This window comes from Nycticebus coucang, chromosome 17 (assembly GCF_027406575.1).
Source record: "Nycticebus coucang isolate mNycCou1 chromosome 17, mNycCou1.pri, whole genome shotgun sequence".
Taxonomy (NCBI): domain Eukaryota; kingdom Metazoa; phylum Chordata; class Mammalia; order Primates; family Lorisidae; genus Nycticebus; species Nycticebus coucang.
Genome location: NC_069796.1, coordinates 50,271,703 through 50,292,537, shown reverse-complemented (window position 1 = coordinate 50,292,537; position 20,835 = coordinate 50,271,703). Strand labels below are relative to the sequence as shown.

At 53.2% G+C, this 20,835-nt stretch overlaps 1 protein-coding gene across 2 annotated transcripts; it reads right to left on the bottom strand.

The window, feature by feature from the left end:
- On the bottom strand, nt 1-20,002 carry SLC6A7 (solute carrier family 6 member 7). Of its 2 annotated transcripts, XM_053567237.1 has the most exons (15): nt 19,565-20,002; nt 15,842-16,025; nt 13,841-13,972; nt 13,411-13,645; nt 11,621-11,759; nt 9,847-9,981; nt 8,613-8,716; nt 8,360-8,484; nt 7,551-7,663; nt 7,327-7,458; nt 6,721-6,820; nt 6,425-6,525; nt 5,657-5,824; nt 1,824-2,029; nt 1-205 (listed from the first exon to the last, which is right to left on the bottom strand). In XM_053567237.1, exons 1-15 carry the CDS (start codon nt 19,595-19,597, stop codon nt 175-177), a joined length of 1,938 nt encoding a protein of 645 aa, XP_053423212.1. In that variant the 5' UTR covers nt 19,598-20,002; the 3' UTR covers nt 1-174. The 2 variants fall into 2 exon arrangements, with proteins under 2 accessions (XP_053423212.1, XP_053423213.1); XM_053567238.1 differs by lacking the exon at nt 1-205 and having other exon boundaries at nt 242-2,029.
- Nucleotides 20,003-20,835: the final 833 nt, after the last annotated feature.

The window sequence follows — 20,835 nt, the reverse complement described above, 5'->3', positions numbered from 1 at the left end:
ATATGCAGCCGCTCTTCCTTTCCACCCCCAAACAAAGCCTTCACAAACACCTGGGCCTCGAATTTGAAAGCCCCTGAGGATCTTTTATGTGACAAGGCTCTTCCAGGAATTAGGGGTGGAACCAGGAAATTCTTCCAGCCTGGGAAATTCTTGGCTCCTCCCAGCCTTGGTCTCTCAGATCCAGCCTCCACCTGCAGGAAAGGAGCTGAAAGGGGAAGAGACAGCTGGCCTGGAAGGGCTCTGGCTGTCCTGGCTGGGTCACCTCACCAGGTCTCTTCCCTTTGTTGGCCTCCATAGGTTCAATGGGGAACTAAGTGGTCTCTACAGGCCTAGAGTTCCTCTGCCTTCCTCAGCCCCACCCACCCACGGACAGAGCCCTTGTTAGAAACCAGGAGAGCCAGGAAGGGAGGTAGCTGAGCTTCAGTTTCCTCATCTGCCCAGCAGGAGCTGAAAGCCTGTGCTTCCCTCCTCCTGGCTCCCACTAGTAAGGAGGCAGGCCAGGAGCACGATTTCGATGGTATTTATTAACAACCAGCTGACGACACAGATGGGTTGAGGAGACACCAGGAGACAGACACAGGGCGCAGAGGCTGGCCGAGCTGCTCGAGGGTACCCTGCCCTTCTGGACAACGCCATGTGCAAGAGTCCTGCTCAGACATTTCTGTGCCCCACTCTCCTCTCTCAGGGACCCTCTGCTCTCTGCCTGTATCCTCCTGCCAGCCTAGGCCCTGCAGCTGCATGGGTGTACACGGGGACCACCTGTGGGTCTCATGGCTGCCCCGCCACCTAGGACCAACACCAGCTTCCCAAGATTGCCTGAAGCTCAGGAGATAGTGAGAGGTGCAAGGGAGGACAGGACAGGGAGAAGGGAAGAGTGGGGCCCTTGGTCCCACCTCCCCAGCTTGTGCAGCTTGGGGTCTGGTGGGTGAAGGGGTGGCCCTTCTCTGAAAGGCCGGGCCTCTTTTTGTCCCCACTAGCAGCCCTGGCTCAAGCCACCAGCACCTCTTGTCTTCCCTCCACACACCTCCCACCTCCACACTGTCCCCCTCGGATCCTCCTTGTACAAGTCCAGAACCATATTCCCCTTCATGCGGATCTCCTGCCCACCCCTGTCAGTTTCCTCTCCAACCCAGGACACTCCTGCAACCTGGTAACAGTCTCTGCCCCAGGGAGCTCAGCTTCTTCCTGGCCCAGTGGCCCTCCCTCTCTGCCCTCCTCTCCCTCTTTTGACAAACCTTTCTCATCCTCCTGGGCTCTCAACTCCCAGTTCCTTCAGGAGACCCACCCACTGGGTCTATGCACAGGAACCTCCAGGGATCTTTCTCCCCATTTAACTTACTGGCCTCCATCTCCAGGGCCTGGAGGCTCTCAGAGCCTCTGCATCCCTGACCCTCCCTGCCCAGCTCAAGATTCTGGTTTGTTGAAGTATACATGGTGATGGGCTCCCCAAGAAAAGGGAGGGGTGTGGGCCCTGAACAGAGATGAGAAGGTGGTGTCAGCAGCCCCATTGGAAAGAGAGCTGGCTAGTCAGGTGGCCTAGAGTCAAGTCACCTCTGCCATGTGACCTGAGCAAGTCCCCACCTTCTTGGCCTCAATTTTCCTAGCTGCAAAGTGGGGCTGAGCTGAGTCCTTCTCAGGCTTGAAAATGTGTGTGTGTGTGTGTGTGTACACAAGGAGCTGACCAAGGTTTCAGGACAAGCAGAGACCACAGGAGGGACTTGCACTGGGGGACCAGCATCACCCCCCAAAGGCTCTCAAAACCCCAGAGGGCACAGCTGGCCCTTGTGGGCCCCTCACAAGGGACTGTGAGGATTGGGCCTCACATCATAGACTCCTCCTCCTCGGCAATCTCTCTGTCCACCTCGATGGCCGTATTCTCGAAGCTGGTGATGCCCCCGTACTTGCGCATGTGTACCATCAGCGGCTTGGGTGACTGGCTCCCTGCCAGCGTGGCCACATACATGCCTGTCCGGTTCTCCTCTAGAGATGGGCCCCAGTCCATGGCCGGCCGGCTGGCCTGCTGGAGCCGCTGCAGCAGACCAATGACAGTGGTGAGAACAGACAGAGCTGGCTGGACCCTTACCAGGGCCAGGCACCCAGTGGTAACCTGACCACATCACCTAGTAGAGTCCTTGCAACAACTCTGGGGACCAGAGGCGGCAAGGAGAGGTGATGGTGTGGAGGCAGGCCCCAGGGAGTGATACACGTGCCTGCATGAGAGTCTTACTCTGCCGCTGATAAGTAACATGGCCTTTGGCAATGCCACTTGAGCTCCCTGTGCTCTGCCTCCTGGTCTGTAACTCAGGAGTCCTGATCTCCTCATAGGATTATTGGGAGGACACTGAGATGATGCACCTGACAGGGTGATGGGAACAGAGTAACGCCTGGAAATGGTAGCTGTTGTTATAATTGTAAGCCTCCCCCCCCACTCCCCGAGCATCTGAAGGCCTATCCAGAAATCTTCTCTTAAATGCTGGGTGCTAAGGCTCTGAGCATTGGGGAAAGAGCTCTGAACCGAGAGAACTGAGGCAGGATTGCAGCTGACTTTCCCAGTCTCCTCCAGCCCTGACCTTCTGACTCCTTCTGATTCTGATTCTGACCTTTCCCTCTTGGAGCCTCAGTTTCCATGGAAGGAGGGGGCTGACTAAGATAATGAGTAAGCTTGGACATTCCAGAATTCCTTTTTCCTCAGTCATGTTCCCAAAGCCCTGTCTGCTCTGCCAGGAGAGCCTTTGGACCCTTATAGAAAGAGGGACAACCAAAATGAAGTGCAGCTTACTGGGTGCAGGCCCCAAGGGACATACTGTGTGCAACGCCCTTAACCCAGGGCCTAGCACTGCGCAGCCGTAAGATTTATCAAAGTGTGCTAAGAGCATGTTACTTCTGCTCAGAAGCCTGCCAATGTGGATTTTTGAATGAAATCCTAAGTATTCACCACGGCCTCCAGGTCCTGGCCCCTGACTTCCTTACCCTCGGCTCCTACCATGCTCCTTCCTTCCTCTGCTTCTTCCGCACCAGCCTCCAGGCTGTTCTCAAACACACTAGCCCCTCCTGCCTCAGGATCTTGGCATTGGCTGCCTCTCTGCCTGGAATGCCCTCCTCCTAGATATGAGCTGATATGATCTATATGAATGACCCTGTCCTTAGCCAGGTCTCTGTCACCTCCGCAGAGGTCTTCTCTGACCACACTAGCCAAAATATCATCACTCTGCCCCTGTACTGTTTCATTCATTCATTTGCACAGCGCAGCACTTACCTTTCTGTTTTTCTATTGCCTGTCTCCCACATTAAAATACAAGCTCCTTGAGAGCAGTGACTTAGATTTGCTTCCAACTAGTGCTCAGAGCAAGGTTTCTTGACCTGAGCACTACTGAAATTTTGGTCTGGTGGATTCTCTGCTGCAAGAGTTGCCCTGGGCATGGAAGGATGTTTGAGAGCATCCCTGGCCTCTATCCACTAGATGACAGTATCACTCCCTTTGAACCTCCCTCCCTTCCATGGTAACCATCAATGTCTCCAGTCATTGCCATATGTCCTCTGCGGGGAAAATCACCCTCTGTGAGAACTCCTGGCTTACAACTGAGCAGCCACTATGCTTCATCTCTGTGCTAAGTGTTGGCTTAACCTTCACAGTATCCCAAAGAGAGGGGTCTTATTTTTACCTTCTACCCCCATAGCTATCATTTGAAAGTTAAAGCTGAGAGAGAGGTTAGTTAAGTTGGCTAAGGTCACATAGGTGGGAAGTGGTGGCAATGGGATTTGAATGCATCCTGAATTTTTTTTTTCTTTTGAGATAGTCTCAAGCTGTAGCCCTGGGTAGAGTGCTGTGGCGTTACAGCTCACAGCAACCTCAAACTCTTGGGCTTAAGTGATTCTCTTGCCTCAGCTTCCCAAGTAGCTGGGACTACAGGCACCTGCCACACACCTGGCTATTTTTTGGTTATAGTTGTCATTGTTGTTTGGTGGGCCCAGGCTGGATTTGAACTCTTCAGCTCCAGTATGTGTGGCTGGCACCCTAGCCACTAGCGCTACAGGCACCGAGCCCATCCTGAATTTTTTAAATACTTTGCTTTTCTGCCTCCCACAATGCTGATTACATTGATGAGCTGCTTTTCTTCTCACAGCAGCCCTATGAGTAGGTATCACTGTACCTATTTTAAAGACAGAGAAACAGAGGTTCCATGAGGTGCAGTAACTTGCTTAGAGTCACGCAGCTCGCAAATGTCAGAAGCAGGATTCAATCTGGTGTATCAGTGCTGGAAGCTCTGCTCTCTGAAAGTGGCACTCCTGAGCAGGGCAATCACGCCCCTGCAGCACTCACAATCCCCTGCAATCCCCCAACAACATGCCCCTTCCACCTGGCTGTGGGTGGCTGCAGCAGGACAGGAGAGAGGCAGAGACTGCTAGGCAGCACAGCGTTCCCAGCCCCTCATTAGCAAGACTTGAGGATAGCAGCTTCCTAGGAGCTGGGGCCTCCATCCTCAGCAACTCTCCTCTCCTTCTCTTCGCAGACACCCTGGCTCTCAAGCAAGAAGACAAGCTCCTCTAGTAACACAGGAGGAGCTCCAGAGGTTCAAAAAAGGGAAGGAGTTTGCCCCACATCACACAGTGGTTGGAGGCAGTGTAGGGGATGCACTTCAGGCTGTCCCTGTGTTCTAGAGGGTGTGACCACAACCCAATCCTGCCTGGGAAGGCTGAGTTTCTCTCCCGGGTGAGGCATGAGGGCGAGCTGAGGGCTGCTGTGGAACAGTGAGACTTGGGGGGAGTGCAGCTGAGGGGCAGTAATGTGCTGGTACTCAGGTGTGCAGGAAGGGCAGGGGAGGCTTGCTTTGTAGACAATTTCAGGGGTGTAAATGTTCCTGTCATTGTCAGGAACAATGGTTTGATAGCTGGCTCGCACATTCCTAAATATTTCATGATTAGCTCTCATGAACCAGCACTAGCAGGCTCTCGTACACGCTGATGGTGTGTGTGTGTTGAAGGTGGGGTCCTCCACACTCCCTCTAGGCTCCATCAGGCTCACTCAAGTTCCATGCACAATGGCATCCTCTTGCCACCCGAGGACGCCACATGCACAGAAAGGCTCAGTGTCAAGAGGGTACCCTGAGGTTCAGAGAAGGCAGGATTTCTCCAGGTCAGACAGCATGTCACTGACCCACAGGGTCACTACTTCCCTTTCCCAAGGGGAGAAGTGCAGACCCTTGAGCCAAGCAGCTTACACTCTCTGTTTTCTGGGTCTGTCCCCCAAACCATGGCTATATGCAGGGCTCACACCATCATTCTATCTCAGGCCACCTAGGGACACAGCAGAATTCCTGCTGTGATAGCCCACCCTTTGGGGTCCCTTGGTCTTGCCATTTGACCTTGAGTTCCAGAGGGAAGCTCTGGGCTGGTGACCTGAGTTAGTCCTAACCCTTGCCTAACTCACCAAGAGAACTGAGCCAGCCCCCTATCATCAGGGATCACTGGATGTGGCATCCTCTCCATGTGGCTGGAGGTGGCACAGGGAAGGGCTCCAGCCCCTGGATCTGCCTCAGGCTGGAAGAAGCCTGCAAGGCCCAGGATAAGGTGGTGTGCAGCTGGTTTGTGTTTCGGCAGGGGCCAGGGCAGAGCCATGGGGCAGGAAGGCCAAAGGTGGGCAGGCTGTGGCACTCACCTCCCAGAGCGAACCCTCCTCTCGAAGCACTGCCACCAGCATGCCAGCAGGGATCATGAGGCAGGACAGCAGGCCCATCAGGATGCCCAGTAGCTCGGCCCAGGGTGGGAAGCGGTAGCTGCCATACTCAGAGGGCTGGTACTTGACAATGCTATACACCAGCAGGGCCTGTAGGGGCACGGACTGCCAGCATCACAGTGGGCCCCAGGTAAGTCCTAGAGCTTGGGATTTTAGTCCAGGTCTGAGCTACCTTAAGGTCTAAGATAGCCCAGCCCAGTGCTAGCCTTAGGCCTGAGAAAGTCCGGCCCAGAGCCACCCAATGTTCTAAGCTGCAGCAGGACCTCAGATGGTGCATCTCTGGCACCTCTGCAAGGCCTGAGCTGCAAGCTGACTCAATGCCAAGGGCTGCAATAGCCCAGTTCAGAAGTACCTTAATTCCTGAGATAACCCATCCCTGAGCCACTCCAATTCCGAGGAGAAAGCACAGCTTCAAGGTCCCACCCATGAGGACCTGAGGCCTTGAGGCCTTGAGGCCCTGAAGGACCACCGCAATCACTTACCAACCAAGTGCAGAGTTAGGCCCAGCACAGCCACAAAAGCTGAGGGCATCCCAGGGCAGGAGCACAGACAAGGAACCTTGTGCCCACCCCACCCGGACAGAGGCTCCTATGTGGGCCAGGGTGGCCCTACCAGATGGAATGTGCAGAGGGAATCCTGTTCCCAGCCCTGGGACCCCAGCCAGCAACCCTCCTTCCCACCCCTGATTACCAAGAGTGTGGCTGGGGACAGGAACAGCCAGCAGGCCCTGAAGTAGAGGCCCGGCTTGAAGCCCAGCATCATGTGGATGTCTCGGCAGAATCTCTGAATGCCTGCAAGGGGTGGGGAGGAGGAATGGCCCTACCAGCAGGCCCCACGAGCACCAGCAGCTCCTCCTCTACCCCAACTGCCCCCACCAGAAACCCTGGCCCTTGGGACCACGGACCCAGGTGCAGGGGGGCTCCAAGGGAGAATCCCATTCTTCCACTGTGGGGAGTCTCAACTCCACCATTCACACCCTTTCTCACCATACACCCGGGTAACGGCGAGGCACGTGGTGATCACCACCACCATCAGCCCGAAGCTGGCACTGTAGTCATCCAGAAGGACCAGCCAGTACATGCCCCCCTGGAACACAAGTCACAAAGCTGGGGGGGCCCCTCTCCTAGCCTTGCTGTCTGCTACAGCTCCCTTCTCCTGGCAAGAAGTGAGCAGGAATCAGTCAGACTGGCTGGGGGTGTCAGCGACAGGGCACCAGCTGGCTATCTGCTCAGCCTCCCAGGTCTCATCTTATTTGAGGCCCAGAACAGCCCACTCTTGCACATCCCATATCTTATTAATGAGGAAAAACAAGCTCAGGGAGTGGAAGCCACTGTCCAGAAGCCACTCAGTAAATGCAGGAGCAAAATTTGAACCCAGGTCTCTTCAACTAAAACTCCAAAGCCTAGAGTCTGGATCACAGGGCCAAACTGCCTCCCCAGGAAAAAGAGCCTGGGGTGGACTGGGGTCCTCACAGCGGGAAAGACAGGTGGCTCAGTGACTGCTCAGCCAGGCAGAGACACAGTTGTGAGCACCTGGCCCAGCCCGACCCAGCCCACTGTCCTCCCCGCCATCCTCCCTGTCGTGCTACTCACTTCAGTGGTGAGGACCAGCCCCAGCAGGTACATGGCTATGCAGGTGAGCCCCGAGAACACCACCTTCTTAGGCCGCAGATAGTATGGGAACTCGTCGGTCACAGCTGTCACAATGGTCTCCAGAAAGGCAAACTGTGGGGAGGAGATGGGTTGAGGGCCAGATTTCTGCACACCCCTCCCCTGTGCCACCCCATGAGGTGTCCATTGCCATGGACAAGGCTTACCTGGCTGTCCAAGCCGAGGGTCAGAAGCATGAAGAAAAAGAGGAAGGACCAGAAGGGTGACAGAGGCAGCATAGTCATGGCCTGGGGGTAGACAACAAAGGCCAGGCCAGGGCCTGGGCCAAGGACACACAGGGTCAACAGCTTGGAGCGTGCAGTAGGCCCCCATATGCATGCATACTCAAACACACACAGCCTCTTACACATTGGGACCACTTTTTTAGCTAAGCCCAGAAAGTACACTCAATACACACTCTGACCCTTCTTAACTCTTAGGACATAGGCTGACACACTGTAGGTGCTCAACAGACATAGGCTGACAAAATAGACGCGTTAATAAGTACATGAATAAACACAAGAACCAAATAATAGAATCTCATTAGAACACACTTATGTACATAACCATTTGCCAAAGAATCCCACTAACACACATAACTACACACATCCATTGGCACAAGATACACTGATTCCAAGATGATTCTCACCCTGGATTCACTTGCACACAAGCATCCAAACACACAGTCTGATGCCTTTGTACAAACAAGGTATAAAACATGACAGTCTCATACAAAAATTCATTTACCTCCAGACACAGGTTCATGCACACACATTTGCACACCCATCCCTTTGCGTATGGATACTCAAAGACCAGTTAGGACACATTCATTTGCATGCACATGTGTGTACGTGCACACAAACACACATAGTATACCTACGTGCAATCTTGCTGTTCCACACACAGGCTCACTAGCAAGGCCCCCGCAGTGCCTGAAACACACTCTCACCCCACCAAGACCTGGCAGCCTGCCTACCTGCTCTGGCTACTTGGTCCACAGGCACACCCAGTTCCTGAGACATGTAGCCCAGCACGGAAAAGATCGCAAAGCCAGCCAGGATACTGGTGATGGCATTGCCCAGAGTGACGATGAAGGTATCTCTGCCAAGAGAAGTCCAGGCATGAGCCAGGGTGAGCCGGCCTTACTCTCAACCCCTGAGGCCCTCCCTGGCCAGCCACTTTCCTCCCGGCTTTGGCACCTGGGGTCTCAGAGGCTACGGGACACTGACCTATAGATGTTCTGATGAAATGTGTTGTAGGAGGCAAAAGTGAGAAGACCCCCGAAGCCCACACCCAGGGAGTAGAAGATCTGAAGAGCAGCTTCGATCCATACCTGTGCCAGGAATGATGGAGAGGGAGGGCAGAGAGAGGGGCTGGCACACCATGGTGTGCAGTGGGCCAAGGAGAGAGAAGGAAGGTAGGCAAAGACAGTGCAACAGGTCCAGGGTGTTGTGGCCAGCAGACCCTGCCCCAGTGCGTGCACATCAGGATGTGGGCAAGTCCCTTACCCTCTGCCGGCCTCAGCTTCCCACCCAGGATCTATAAGATGATCTCTAAGCTTGGTCCACTTCTGAAGGACATAATGCCTAATAAAAAATTTTCAGGAGATTTGTATTTATAATAAGCCTGTGTAACCCCTGTACTTCTTGCCTGGAGTCACAGTAACCTGGGTTTGGATCCCAGCTTCACCACTTTCTAGCTGTACAGCCTGGGAAGCCACATCACCTCCCAGGACCCATCTGTAATGAGGGGATAGGAATAGTGCCTACCTCTCAGGGAGATAGTAAGGCTTAAATCACTACCTAGATGCAAAATGGTAGAGGAGGGTCAGGCACAATCACCAGTCAATGAATAACAAATATTCACTGTCAGTACTATTATTATTACTAATGCCCTCCTCGGGGTTTGGAGTCACACAGAAATGGGCTGGAATCTCTGCTCTGCCACTGCCCAGCCACGTGACTATAAACTTATCAACTAACTTTTAGGTCTCATTTCTTCATCTGTAAAATGGCATAGGATTGTTAAGAATAATAAGTGAAGTATAATATATAGTTAGTGATGATGTATTGTATTCTCAAAAGATGCTATTCGAGAGTGGATGGATGTTAAATGTTCTCACCACAAAAGCGATAATGCATTAGCTAGATGTATATACATGTATATATATTACATCCCATACTTCAAAACCTCATGTACTTGATAAGTGTGTACAATGTTATCAGTTTAAAAATTAAAACTTAAATAAATAAATAATAATTTTTTAAAAGACACACGAGCCCACGCACGTAACTCAGGCCCAGCCAAGCAGAGCATTCCAACCTCCCGGCCACAGTTCCAAGCACACTGCTTGGAACCTGGAAGATTCCTTGCCCTGCCCCCTTGTTTTTCCGAGGAGCCATCTCTCCCTTCCCGGGCCCTGATCTGAGCCCTCCCTCTGCACCCCAGCCCAGAGGGCCTCACCTTGGAAGACAGCAGGTGGTGGAACTGGGGGGTAAGATAGAACTGGATGCCCTTCCAGGCCCCTGGGAGGGTGACTCCACGGACCAGCAGCATGAGCAGGATGAGGTAGGGGAATGTGGCTGTGAAATACACCACCTGAGAGATGATAAGTGGGGAGCTGAAGGCAAGGCCACCCTCCTTCCACACTGCTCCTCTTGTACAGTCCTCATCTTAGTGACTTACCTCTGCAACCTTTGTGAAGGCCAAGCCAGGCAAGCCAGGAGCCAGGCTTTATCCATGATGCTTCTTTTCCCTCCCTCCTTACTCTACACACCCAATATCAGCAAAGTCACCCTGCTTCCCAAGGCCATCCCAAATCCATCTCCACTGCAGCTTCTGGCCCAGGTCCCCTCCTCCCCATGCCCACTCTCTGTCCCCACAAATACACCCCACATTGGGCGGTGCTTGTGTCTCAGTGAGTAGGGTGCCGGCCCCGTATACCAAGGGTGGCAGGTTCAAACCTGGCCCCGGCCAAACTGCAACAACAACAACAACAAAAAATAGCCGGGCATTGTGGCGGGCACCTGTAGTCCTAGCTACTCGGGAGGCTAAGGCAAGAGAATCGACTAAGCCCAAAAGCTGGAGGTTGCTATGAGCTGTGATGCCACAGCACTCTATCAAGGGCGACAAAGTGAGACTGTCTCCAAAAAAAAAATCCACTCTGCATGGTCATCAGACATCTGGCATTCCCAAACTCCCCTCTGTCTACTTCCCTACTTTTCTCAAACCTTCGGCCACTCCTTCAGCAAACACGATGAAGTCTCAACATCTCACTGCCTTGGCTTTGACCATGATTACCTCTTCTCTTTTTCTAAACGCTTTCTTTTTAGTCTTTTCATGGCTCTGTTCCTTGTGGACACTTCAGCATTTTGCAGAGGAACAAGTTCTAATTTATAAAAGATTTAGAAAACCATTCAGAAGGGTTCCAAGTCTTTCCAAAATAGCCTTATTACCCTCCTTCCCCTTTATCACCTAAAGTAGACACCTGTGGCTTTGTCTTCCCATTACCTTCTTCAGATAGCAATATCCCAACTTTACCCAGCTGGGGCTGACCCTATTGCCAGCTTCAGGGGTGGGCATGAGGTCCAGGCTACACCAAGCAGAGCATCACACCTTCCCAGCCACAGAGACTGGTTCAGGGATGGGTACATGGCCCAGCTGACCCAATAAGACTCAATTCTAGGATACTTGTGGACTGGGGATGAGACAACCCTTCACCAAGCAGATAAGATGGAAACCTACAACTGCTAGGGTCAACCTCATGGAGATTGGAGCCTCAGAAGGAAGCCAACCTGGAAGAAAGCACTACCGAGACCCAGATAACATCTGCTGAACCCCTAAAACCCAGCCTAACGCACATCCTCAAGACTTTCCAAGTGAGGGTGACAACTGGGTTTGGTCTCTTGCCTCTCAAAGAGCCCTGACTCACATACCCACACTTCAGGCATTCAACAAACTCTTGCTGAGCTCCTTCAAAAAGCCAAGCACTGGGTAAGGATGCACTTGGGCAACGTCAGACCCTGCCTTGATAAGCTTCTGGTCTAGCAGAGCAGCCTGGCCCACTGCGCATCTGCATTTCCACATCTCTCTTCAGGCAGAGCTCATCCCCCAGTGCCTTCTCTCTTCCCCTCTTCCTGGCTGAAGTCTATTTTCAGACGCAGCCCACACCCTGCCTCCTCCAAGGAGCCTTCCCCTCACCCAGCCCCTCAGGCCTCCGAGGCCTCCCAGGCTTCACCTTGCCTGAGGACTTGACACCCTTGAGGATACAGAGGAACACGATGACCCAGGCCAGCAGCAGACAGAGGCAGAGGTTCCAACGGATCTCCCCAGGACTGCTGATGCCCTGGCTTCCTTGGATGTGGAGGACATAGCGGCTGTGGGAGACAAAGGTCTGAGCGTCCTCTGTTCCACAGACATGGAGTCGAGCCGTATCCAACCTCCAAGCTCTCCTGCTGTTCTCCATGTGTTACCCTCCTGCTCCCTGCTCTTTTTCTGACCAGCTCTACTCCAGGAGGCTGGCCTCTGTAGACTCCATCACCCAGCTCCCTTCCCCTTCAGCTTCTATTTGGGTTTGGCAGATGGGAGGCAACAGCAGCACACTGGAGGATGGGAGGAGTGTGTGTTGGGTATTTGCGCACACACGTATACACACTTACATGCCATCCAGGGGGTTGGTGTGCTGTGTTCTTCTGCAGCCACAGCTCTTGTTGGGCAGTCCCTCTTCCAAGGCTCCAGTTCCCCCCTGGTTCCCTCCCTTTGCCTCCTTGGTTCATGAGTGGCACCCTCTCTCCCTGGCTAGTCCCTGATGCCTCATTTTTTCCCATGGCTTCTCTGACCTTCTGAGACGTCCCTTCACTAAACTTCAGTTAAGCCCTCTGACAGTGCCATCTGTTTCCTGCCAACATCCCAATGCAGTGGGCCATGGCATTGCCATGGAAACCCTTGGCAGCTGCTAGTAGCCACATCAAGTTCTGTGGCTTTAAGCTGCAGACCCAGGCCCATCCTTTCCCAGTAGTCAGGCACGCTCTTCAGTGAGTGCAGACACATGGAAGAACCAGGCAGAATGTGCAGATTTGAGACCAAAACATTTCAAGACCTGGAGCCCTTTTGGGAGAAAATTCCCAAGAGCAGTCTTTTCTAAGTGAAGTATGTCTAGTCTATGTTCTCTGGCCGGCCAATAGTCCCCCCTCAAAGGACCAGGCTACTCTAGAATGTTCCAGAAATATGAAATCAGGAATCCTTAGAGTTATTAACTACTGAGCAAGCCTCTGAGCCCTGTTTTCTCAGCTCTGGGGTGAGGCATTAGGATGGGGTGATGAGCAGCAGCATCTCACCATTCCCAGGGCCAGCAATGTGCCTGGCGCTGTGGTGACAGTTTCACCTGCATTACCTTGTTTAATTCTCATGACAGTACCTTACTCTCTTGGTTAGACAAATCTTAGCTCTTAGCTCTCCCGTTAGACAAATCTGAGATGGTCCTTACTGTATGTAGTCCGGCCCTGTGTTAAGGGCTTTACCTGTTGGTACAGTAGGTGCTCAGTAAATACACATTCATTTATTAAAAGAATAGATGAATATGTAAATGACTGGCTGGATAACATTCTATAAAATAGGGGCTATTATCAGTCCCTGTTATGAGGAGGGGTAATGTTACTATTCCTGTCATCACCACCACCGCCACAATCAGCAGCAACTAGCTCTCCGTGAGCACTGACCATCCACCAGACCAGACTGCACAAACCACATGCTTTCTTTCTTTTAATCTCCACAACAGCCCTCTGAAATAGTGACTAATTTTGACCCCACACTATAGATAAAACACCAAAAGCCAAATAAATTGATCAAGGCCACACAGCTGGCCAGGTAAGGAGCTGGGATAAAGACCAAAATCCACCTAACACCAGCACCTGGTCTCATCCCCTAGCTACATGCTGAGCTCCTTGAGGCTGTGGCACATCCCTGCCCTCTGCCCACCCTTGGTGGGGCATGGGGCCTCTCACACTGCCAGGTGGGCAGCTGTCTGACCTCCAGTACTCCTCGCTGGGGCTGACGGTGTAGGTGAGATTCAGGGGCAGGGTCCTATTGCCATCCTTGGAGCCTCTGTGCTCCAGGCAGAGGTCTGTGTTCCACCAGTTGCCACAGTGCTCCCAGGGCAGGTTGCTGGTGAGGGAGGCGAAGAGGTAGAAGAGGACGTAGGCGATGATCATGTTGTAGTAGATGGCCACCAGGCCCACGATGAGCAGCATGGCTGCACCAGCACCTGGTATGGGGAGAGGCTGCTGGATGCTGGGTTGCTGGGCTGAGCCCTCTAAAGGCAAGTGGTGGGGCCTCCAGGGAGCTGGCACCTTCTGGGCTCACCTTCCCTCCTTGCCTGGAGCTTGGGGGATGGGGTGGGGCAACCTCCCTGCCTCCCCCAGGCTTGGACACCCATCCCTGGGTACCATTGAGGCCTCACCTTTAAAGAGGGGGCTGATTTTCCAGACAGCCAGGGGCCCCAGGCTGGAGAACTGACCCAGGGAGAGCTCGAGAAAGAAGAGGGGAATGCCACAGATGGCCAACATGAGGAAGTAGGGCACGAGGAAGGCTCCTGCCAAAGAGAGGGTAAGCAAGGGTCTCAGGGACAGCTGTCCCCAAAGCCCAGCTCTAGCCCCACCCATCCTGGTGGCTGACACCACCTGTGGACCTGATGGGGCACTGGAGGTCTGTCTTCTCTTTTATACCAAGTCTCTGAGGATTGAGGGGGGCCAACAGGGATTCACTCACCTCTGGAGCCCTAGTGCCCAGAATTGGGCTGAGCTCAAAGCAGGCACTGAGAAACACCTGCTGAGTGAATGAATGAATAAATGAGGAAAGGAATAAGTGAATTCCCTATTGGAGAAATTGCAGACTCCTCAGTACAAAAGTCAATGCCCTTCAGCGTCTGGCTCAATCATCTTGCAAGGCAGCTAGCCCCTCTCCCCCATGCCAGCTCAAATACTTGTGACTGCCACCTGTGGTTCTGTGGGCTCAACATCACTTTCCATTTTCTTCATATACTGGCAGCCACCTCCTTTAGAGAACTGCCCACCACCTTATGGCTCTGGAAGGGTTGGCAGTCACACCAGCCAACCCACTCCTGCCCTCCCTCCAGCTCCCCTCTTCCCCCATAGACACATATTCCAAGTCAGGCCAATCAGCCTGACTTCCCTGCAATTCTGTATAGATTCATTTAGACAGAATGGTTCTGGAAAGCTCTGGGGTTGCTAAACCCACTGAGAATGAAGCCATTCCAGAACTATCTGTGGCCACTCCACCTGCCAACTGCAGGGAGAAAGCCTGTCTTAGGGGAAAAAAAATGAGGTCAGCACGCAAAGAGCAGGAGTAGAGAGATGGGGCAAGGGAGAGCTGGGAGACACCTTGAGCATTATTGGATTCCTGGGGTTTCAGAGGTTAGCTCCAGTTCCACATGGTCCAACCATATAAATTTATCTTTTCTTTGCTTCATCTAGTTTTGTTTTTTTCTTGTAGAGACAGATTCTCGCTGTTTTGCTCAGGCTGGTCTCAAATTCCTGGCCTCATGTGATCCTCCCCACCTTGACCTCACCAAATGCTGGGATTATAGGTGTGAGCCATTGTGCCCAGCCTGCTTCATCTAGTTTTAGTTGGAGCTCTCTCTCTTTATCAATCCATGCTTCTTTAAAGAGTCTGGTGGGGATGGGAGGAGATACAGAGTCCTGGTGAGAGCACATTGGCCCTGGAGAAGATAGTCCTGGGTTAGAATGCTGGGTCTGCTGCCCTGTGGCCTTGGGCAAGACAGCGGGCCTCTCCCAGCCCAGGCTGCCACGCCTCTGTGGTACCTGTCTACAAGGAGGGTCATCATCTAGTTAAAGGAGATGGGCATGGAAAGCACCAAGTCCAGGGCCTGGCAGGTGGTGAGCATTCCACCCAAGCTATGGTTAATGAGATTTAGAACAGTAACTTGATAGAGAAGTGGAGACAAAAGGGAATTTTTTTAAGATGGGAGAGATTTTGTGTTTGTAGTCTGAATGGAAAGAATCAGGAGAGGAAGAAAGAATGAAGATTCAGGAGAGGGAATGACTGGTGGAGCGAGGCTCTGGAGGAGGTAGGGAGGAGGGGATGGAGAGAAGCTACAGCACAGTGATCACCAACAGGCAGATACAGCTCTTTATCACGAAGCAACAGCAGCTCCCTCTGCCCACCACGCAGGGCCCAGGAAGTGCCCAGACTTAGGGAGGAAACCACGCGGGTATCTATCCTGGGATGAGAAGGAGGGAGGAGGAGCTTGTGCAAAGGGACAAGACAGGATAAGCTTCTTCCTCCTGGCCCCAGGCCACTACAACTAAATCTGCCCAAGGTCACACAGAAAACAGTGGCTGAGGCCACCTAAAAGCTCACTTCACCCCAGGACCCTGGCCTAGCATCCTGGACACCTGTCAACATGACCTTAGCCCCATACCTCCTCCATTGGTATAGGCTCGATAGGGGAAACGCCAAACGTTCCCCAGGCCCACGCAGTAGCCGATGCAGGACAGCAGGAAGTCCAGCTTGCCTGTCCAGTTCCCCCGGTCTGCAGCAAAGTCCACGTCCAGGTCGACATCGCCCTGGTCACTCGGGGTCATCAGCAGGTCAGGAGTGACAGGCTATCAGTCAGAGAGACCAAAGGGTGAGGGGGAAAGTGAGCCAGGCTAGAAGTATGACCCCCAAAACAAGACAATGGAATTGGACAGGGTTACATGGAAAGATGCTCTATCAGTTCAGATAATCAAGTGCTCTTACCTGGGCTAACAGAGTCACACATAGGAGATCCTAGGGGTTTTAGGTGACTACAAACTTACTGAATCAGCAGGTTGCTCAGACACTAAAAAAATGACCCTGGTCTTACTTAACACAGGCCAGTGAAGGAAGGGATGGGCTTATTTTGGGCATGGATGATCTGACTAACGGTTACTGTACATTGTTTACTGTGTGCTCACGGCACTACACATTTTACTCACATGACCTGATTCCATTCACGAAACCACTCTATGAGCTAAGTGCTCATCTAAACTCCACACTAAGCATGAAGAAAACTGGGGCACCAAGAGGTGTCACGAGGTACCCAAGGTTTTTAACAGGTTGGCTAATGGGAGAACTAGGTCTCAAGCCCAAAGCTTCCTGATGTGAGAGCCCCATTCTCCACTGACCAGTGCTGGAGTTTTGTTTCTTTGTTCTGGGCACCATATTTTAAGACAGAGATTGAGCAGTGTGTCCAAAGGGCAGGTGGCTAGACTGGAGGGTGTTTAGGCAAAGAGGTTACAGAAAGACAACAGGAAGAAGCTGGGAGTCCTGGACACAGCAATGAGAAGACCTGGAAGGATGTGGCTTCCAGGGGAGGGATTAGACTTAGGCTCTGTGGCTTAAGGGGCCTACTGAGAACTGCGAATTCTGGTTGCAGGAAGAAGCAACTTGAGCCCTGATCTGTCTCAGAAAGTCACAATATTGCTGTCCCTAGAGAAGAGATGAACACACACAGGTGAGTGGAGCCCCAGTGTGCACTTCATGGTTCAAAGTGGGTGGGAGGTCTATTGGGCATTCTCCCTTTGGAGACCCTCAGTGGTGGTGGGTGTCTGAGGTTGGCTATTGACCGGGGACAGCCTGGCTAAAAGCATGGAAAAGCTGCTTTTAAAGTAACCAGGTTCCAAAGGTTAAACGAACACATGGCTGGTGGTTCCTTAGCTGTGATCTGGGACATGCTGAGGTGAGGATAGCAACAGCTCCCAGGCTTACCTGACACCTGCCCCTCCCTTCCTACTCCTCTTTCCCCAAGGCTGTCTTGCTCCCAGGTGAGTTCCAGGAGTGATGGGGTAGCAGCCAGTTGACACTGCCTCATATTGGGTGGTGAAAAAGACCTGTCACACTGATACCCCCAGCCCCATTCAGGCCAGCTGGCAGGAGGTCCTGGTAATGAGGTTCCTCTGATCCCTCCAGAGAAGCTGCCCTTTCCATGCTCATGGAGCAGTCCTGGCTCTCTGTTTCCATGGTGACAAGAGTTCCAAGAGCAGGATTCTGCCAGCTCAGCCCCCTCCTCCTCCAAACAGAGGGATGCCTGCTTCTGCTCCAGGGGCAGGGGATGGGGTCCTCCAAAGCTGGGCCAATCAGGAACCCAGTTGGAGTCCCTAACTCCACCACAGGATGAATCCCAGGAGGCTGGCACCATGACGATGGGACTAGTTAAGAGAAAGAAGGAAGCAATCAAATAAATGGGGCAGGGTTGGAAGCTTAGTGAGTTGCTTCATACTTCCACCTGGACATGAGGCTCCCACTCCTGAGCCCCCCTCCCCCCGACACACACACAGGGTCACATAGGAACACACAATGGAGTTGCCAGACCTACACCCTTTCTCTTAGGGACCAAAAGAGGGAGGTCCCCACAGCAGGGACCGGGAGATGCAGGACTGCCTAACCCACGCCTCTCGTGCCTTCTTCAGTACAGAGAAGGACAATGGAGTCTACAGTCCAAGTTGATCATTGTACAGATAAGGAAACCAAATTTCAGGGAAGTGAAGGGATGAGCCCAAGGTCAAACAGGAAGTTAAGGGCAGAAAAAGACTTGGCCCTAGATCTCCTGACTCCCAGTCCAGTGCTCATCTCTGAGCAATGCTGCTCTTTTGCTGATGTAGCATTTTGTCATCCCCTACATCCCCCTTCTTAACACCAAGGGAGGGGACCCTGAGGGGAAGGAGCCCACCTCTGCCCTGTAAGCTCTAGGGTGCTTAGCCTACTAGCCAGTAAGCAGTAACCCTCACCCCCTGTGCCTCAGTTGCCTTGTCTATATAGTGGAATAATAGGACCCAGCCCCCAGAACTGTTGGAGGATTAAATGAGTTAAGGCTCACTAAGCTCCTGGCCTAGCACCAGCAAGTGCTCCCTTCATCAACCATGGCTGTTTACACCATGTTTGGCAGAGAGGAGCAGGGGTCTGGTAGAGAGGGAGGGCAAGAGGAGAGAGGAATAGAATGGGGATAGGAAAAGGAAGCAAGAGACCCACAAATGGCCCCCAAGAAGTCGCTCGTGTCAGTGAATAAAAAGACACACCACGTGGTTCCAAGCCCAGTTGCCAAGGGCAGAGAGCTTGAATGAGTGTGTGTGTGCATGCAGTGCACTAGTACTTGCCAGCATATGTAGGCAGAGCGGGTTGAGCCTACACCACAGCCCCTGACAACTGTCCTCTCGCATCTAGCAGCCCCCTCCAGTTTATGCCATTCCTCTCTGCACCCCTCATACATGGGGAGGCGCTGCTCTGGTGCCTCCACACTGGGGATGGCCCAGCCCAGGTTCAAGTTAGAGGATGAATTTGTCCAAAGTGACAGGGCAAGTGGCATCTACAGGAATAGTACCAGGAGACTTAACTCCTTGGTTAGGACTATACCATACCAAAAGCCAAATGACAGAAAACTTCCCCAATATTCCTCCTCCTCACATACTTAAAACTTGCTGGGAGGCCCAACCCTACCAGACAAGGTGGGAACAGGCTAATGTCTGGGCCCAAGACACCTCTCTCATCCCAGTTTCCACCCCACCAACATCCCTGGGCCTTCCATTCTCCCCTCCCTGCCTTTGCCTCTCTTCAGCCCTGCTGAGGGTCTGCTGGGGTCTCAGTGGGGACACTAAAGCCACCAGGAGATGAGGGAGGCAGGAGAAAGCAGGTGGCAGGAAAGAGGAGGTTCCCGCAGGCTCATGGAGCTTGCTTTAGTGCACAGATGAGGAGGGCCCGGACCATACCCCACCTCCCACCCCTCACAGCCATGTTAGTTGAGCTCAAGAGGGTGGGGGGCAGGGGCTTAGCTATTCTAACAACAGGCGCCCTGCAATCAACCCCTGGGGAAAGCAGGCGGAGGGACTGGGGAAAGACAGCGTGTGGCCCCAAGCCACCCTACCTTGCATCTCCTGGGGCTGCTGACACCTGTTCACAGGGCCTGGCCCAGTGTACCCTAGCCCCTAGCACTCTACATCTCGGTCCCCAGATGGCAGGGACAGGAGTGGGGGTGCACACATGACCCCGCCCTTCCCTGCCATCCGGATGGGCCCGAACCTCCCCCAGAGCCCTGAGCCGGTAGGTGCCCCTTCCAGCCCTCCCCAGGAGCCTCGATGGGGTCGGGCCTCTCCAGCCCTCCGTCTGCGCCCCCGCCCTGGTGCCCTACCTTGCGGAGGTGAGCTCCCTGGAGCTTCTTCATCTTTGAGGGCCGGTGGCTGGGCTCACCCTCTCAGCTTCCCCCAACGCAGAGAGCAGTGAGGCAGCGAGAGACGTCCGCCGGCCGCTGCGCCTTTGCCCCGCCAGCTCCCGCGCTCGGGCTGGGGCGGGTGCGGACGCAAGCGCTGCCGTCTGGCGGTTGCGGGCGTGGAGCTCGGACCGGGCGCTGCGAACGCCTTGTCTCTCCTTGCGCAGCGCCCGCGGCTGGGGAGGGGTGCAGGGCTGAGCCCGTATAGACACCCAGACAGACAGGCTGACTGACAGACAACAGGGGAGATGCGCGCGCCCCCTCACGCAGAGCTGCGGATTGGAGGGGCTGAGCGAGTGGGGAGGGGGTTCGCGATGGAAACTGTTGGCCACTCGTGTGACCTTGGGCAAGTGACCTGCCCTGAGTGGGGGGTGGGGGCGCGGGGGGCTTTCTCAGTTAGATCACAAGGGACACAGACCACGTGCCTGGACCCTAACAGCGCCCAGCCTTGGGCTCCTGCATCCCCCGCCCCTCTTCTTTGCTGTGTGATCTTAATCCCCTGCATTACCTCTTTACCTGTAAAATGGGGATTAAGGATCTTACCTCCTTTGGAGGAGTGTGAGGAATTCAGGGAGATTGAACATAGAAAACATCTAGAACAGGACCTGGCACATAGTAGGTGCTTAGTTAACATTTATTCACTGACTGTGCATTGCCCACTCCACCATTAGTCAGATATTTAGCCTTATTTATTGAACACCTAAAATGTGCCGGGTCCTGGGCGAGGTGTCTTGTTTTCTCAACCTGGAGGGCAGGTATTATTACTCCTACTTTACAAATGAGGAAACTGAAGGACAGAAAAGTTATTTACTCAAAGTCAGAGAACTAGTGAGTGACATCAGAGACAGCATCAGTCCTGGTGGACCCCCCAGGCTAGTATGGTCCTCAACATTGTTCCTTTCTTTGGGATGAAAGCCAAATGGGGAGGTTTAGGCAAGGAGAAGGGATAGACAAGTGTCACCATGGCATTGTGATGGTTGGTGACTTAGATTATCAGCAATTGGGTTCCTGTCCACTGGCAGTATGGTGTTGGGAAAATTAGGGCTTTATATCTGTAAAATGAGCCACCAGCCTAGGATGGGAAATTATTAGCTAGAGTAATTTTACATGTTGGTTTGTTAGACTGACTGATAGGCACTAGTGGACCATCACATACATTATAAATTGTCCCCCTTTCACCCTCAGAGCCTGAT

Coding starts and splice junctions, on each gene's coding strand:
- SLC6A7 (XM_053567237.1), bottom strand. CDS start 19,597: ATGAAGAAGCTCCAGGGAGCTCACCTCCGCAAG. Junction 16,026..19,564: donor AGGGAGCTCACCTCCGCAAG/GTAGGGCACCAG, acceptor TCTGACTGATAG/CCTGTCACTCCTGACCTGCT. Junction 7,459..7,550: donor CCCTCGGCTTGGACAGCCAG/GTAAGCCTTGTC, acceptor TCCTCCCCACAG/TTTGCCTTTCTGGAGACCAT.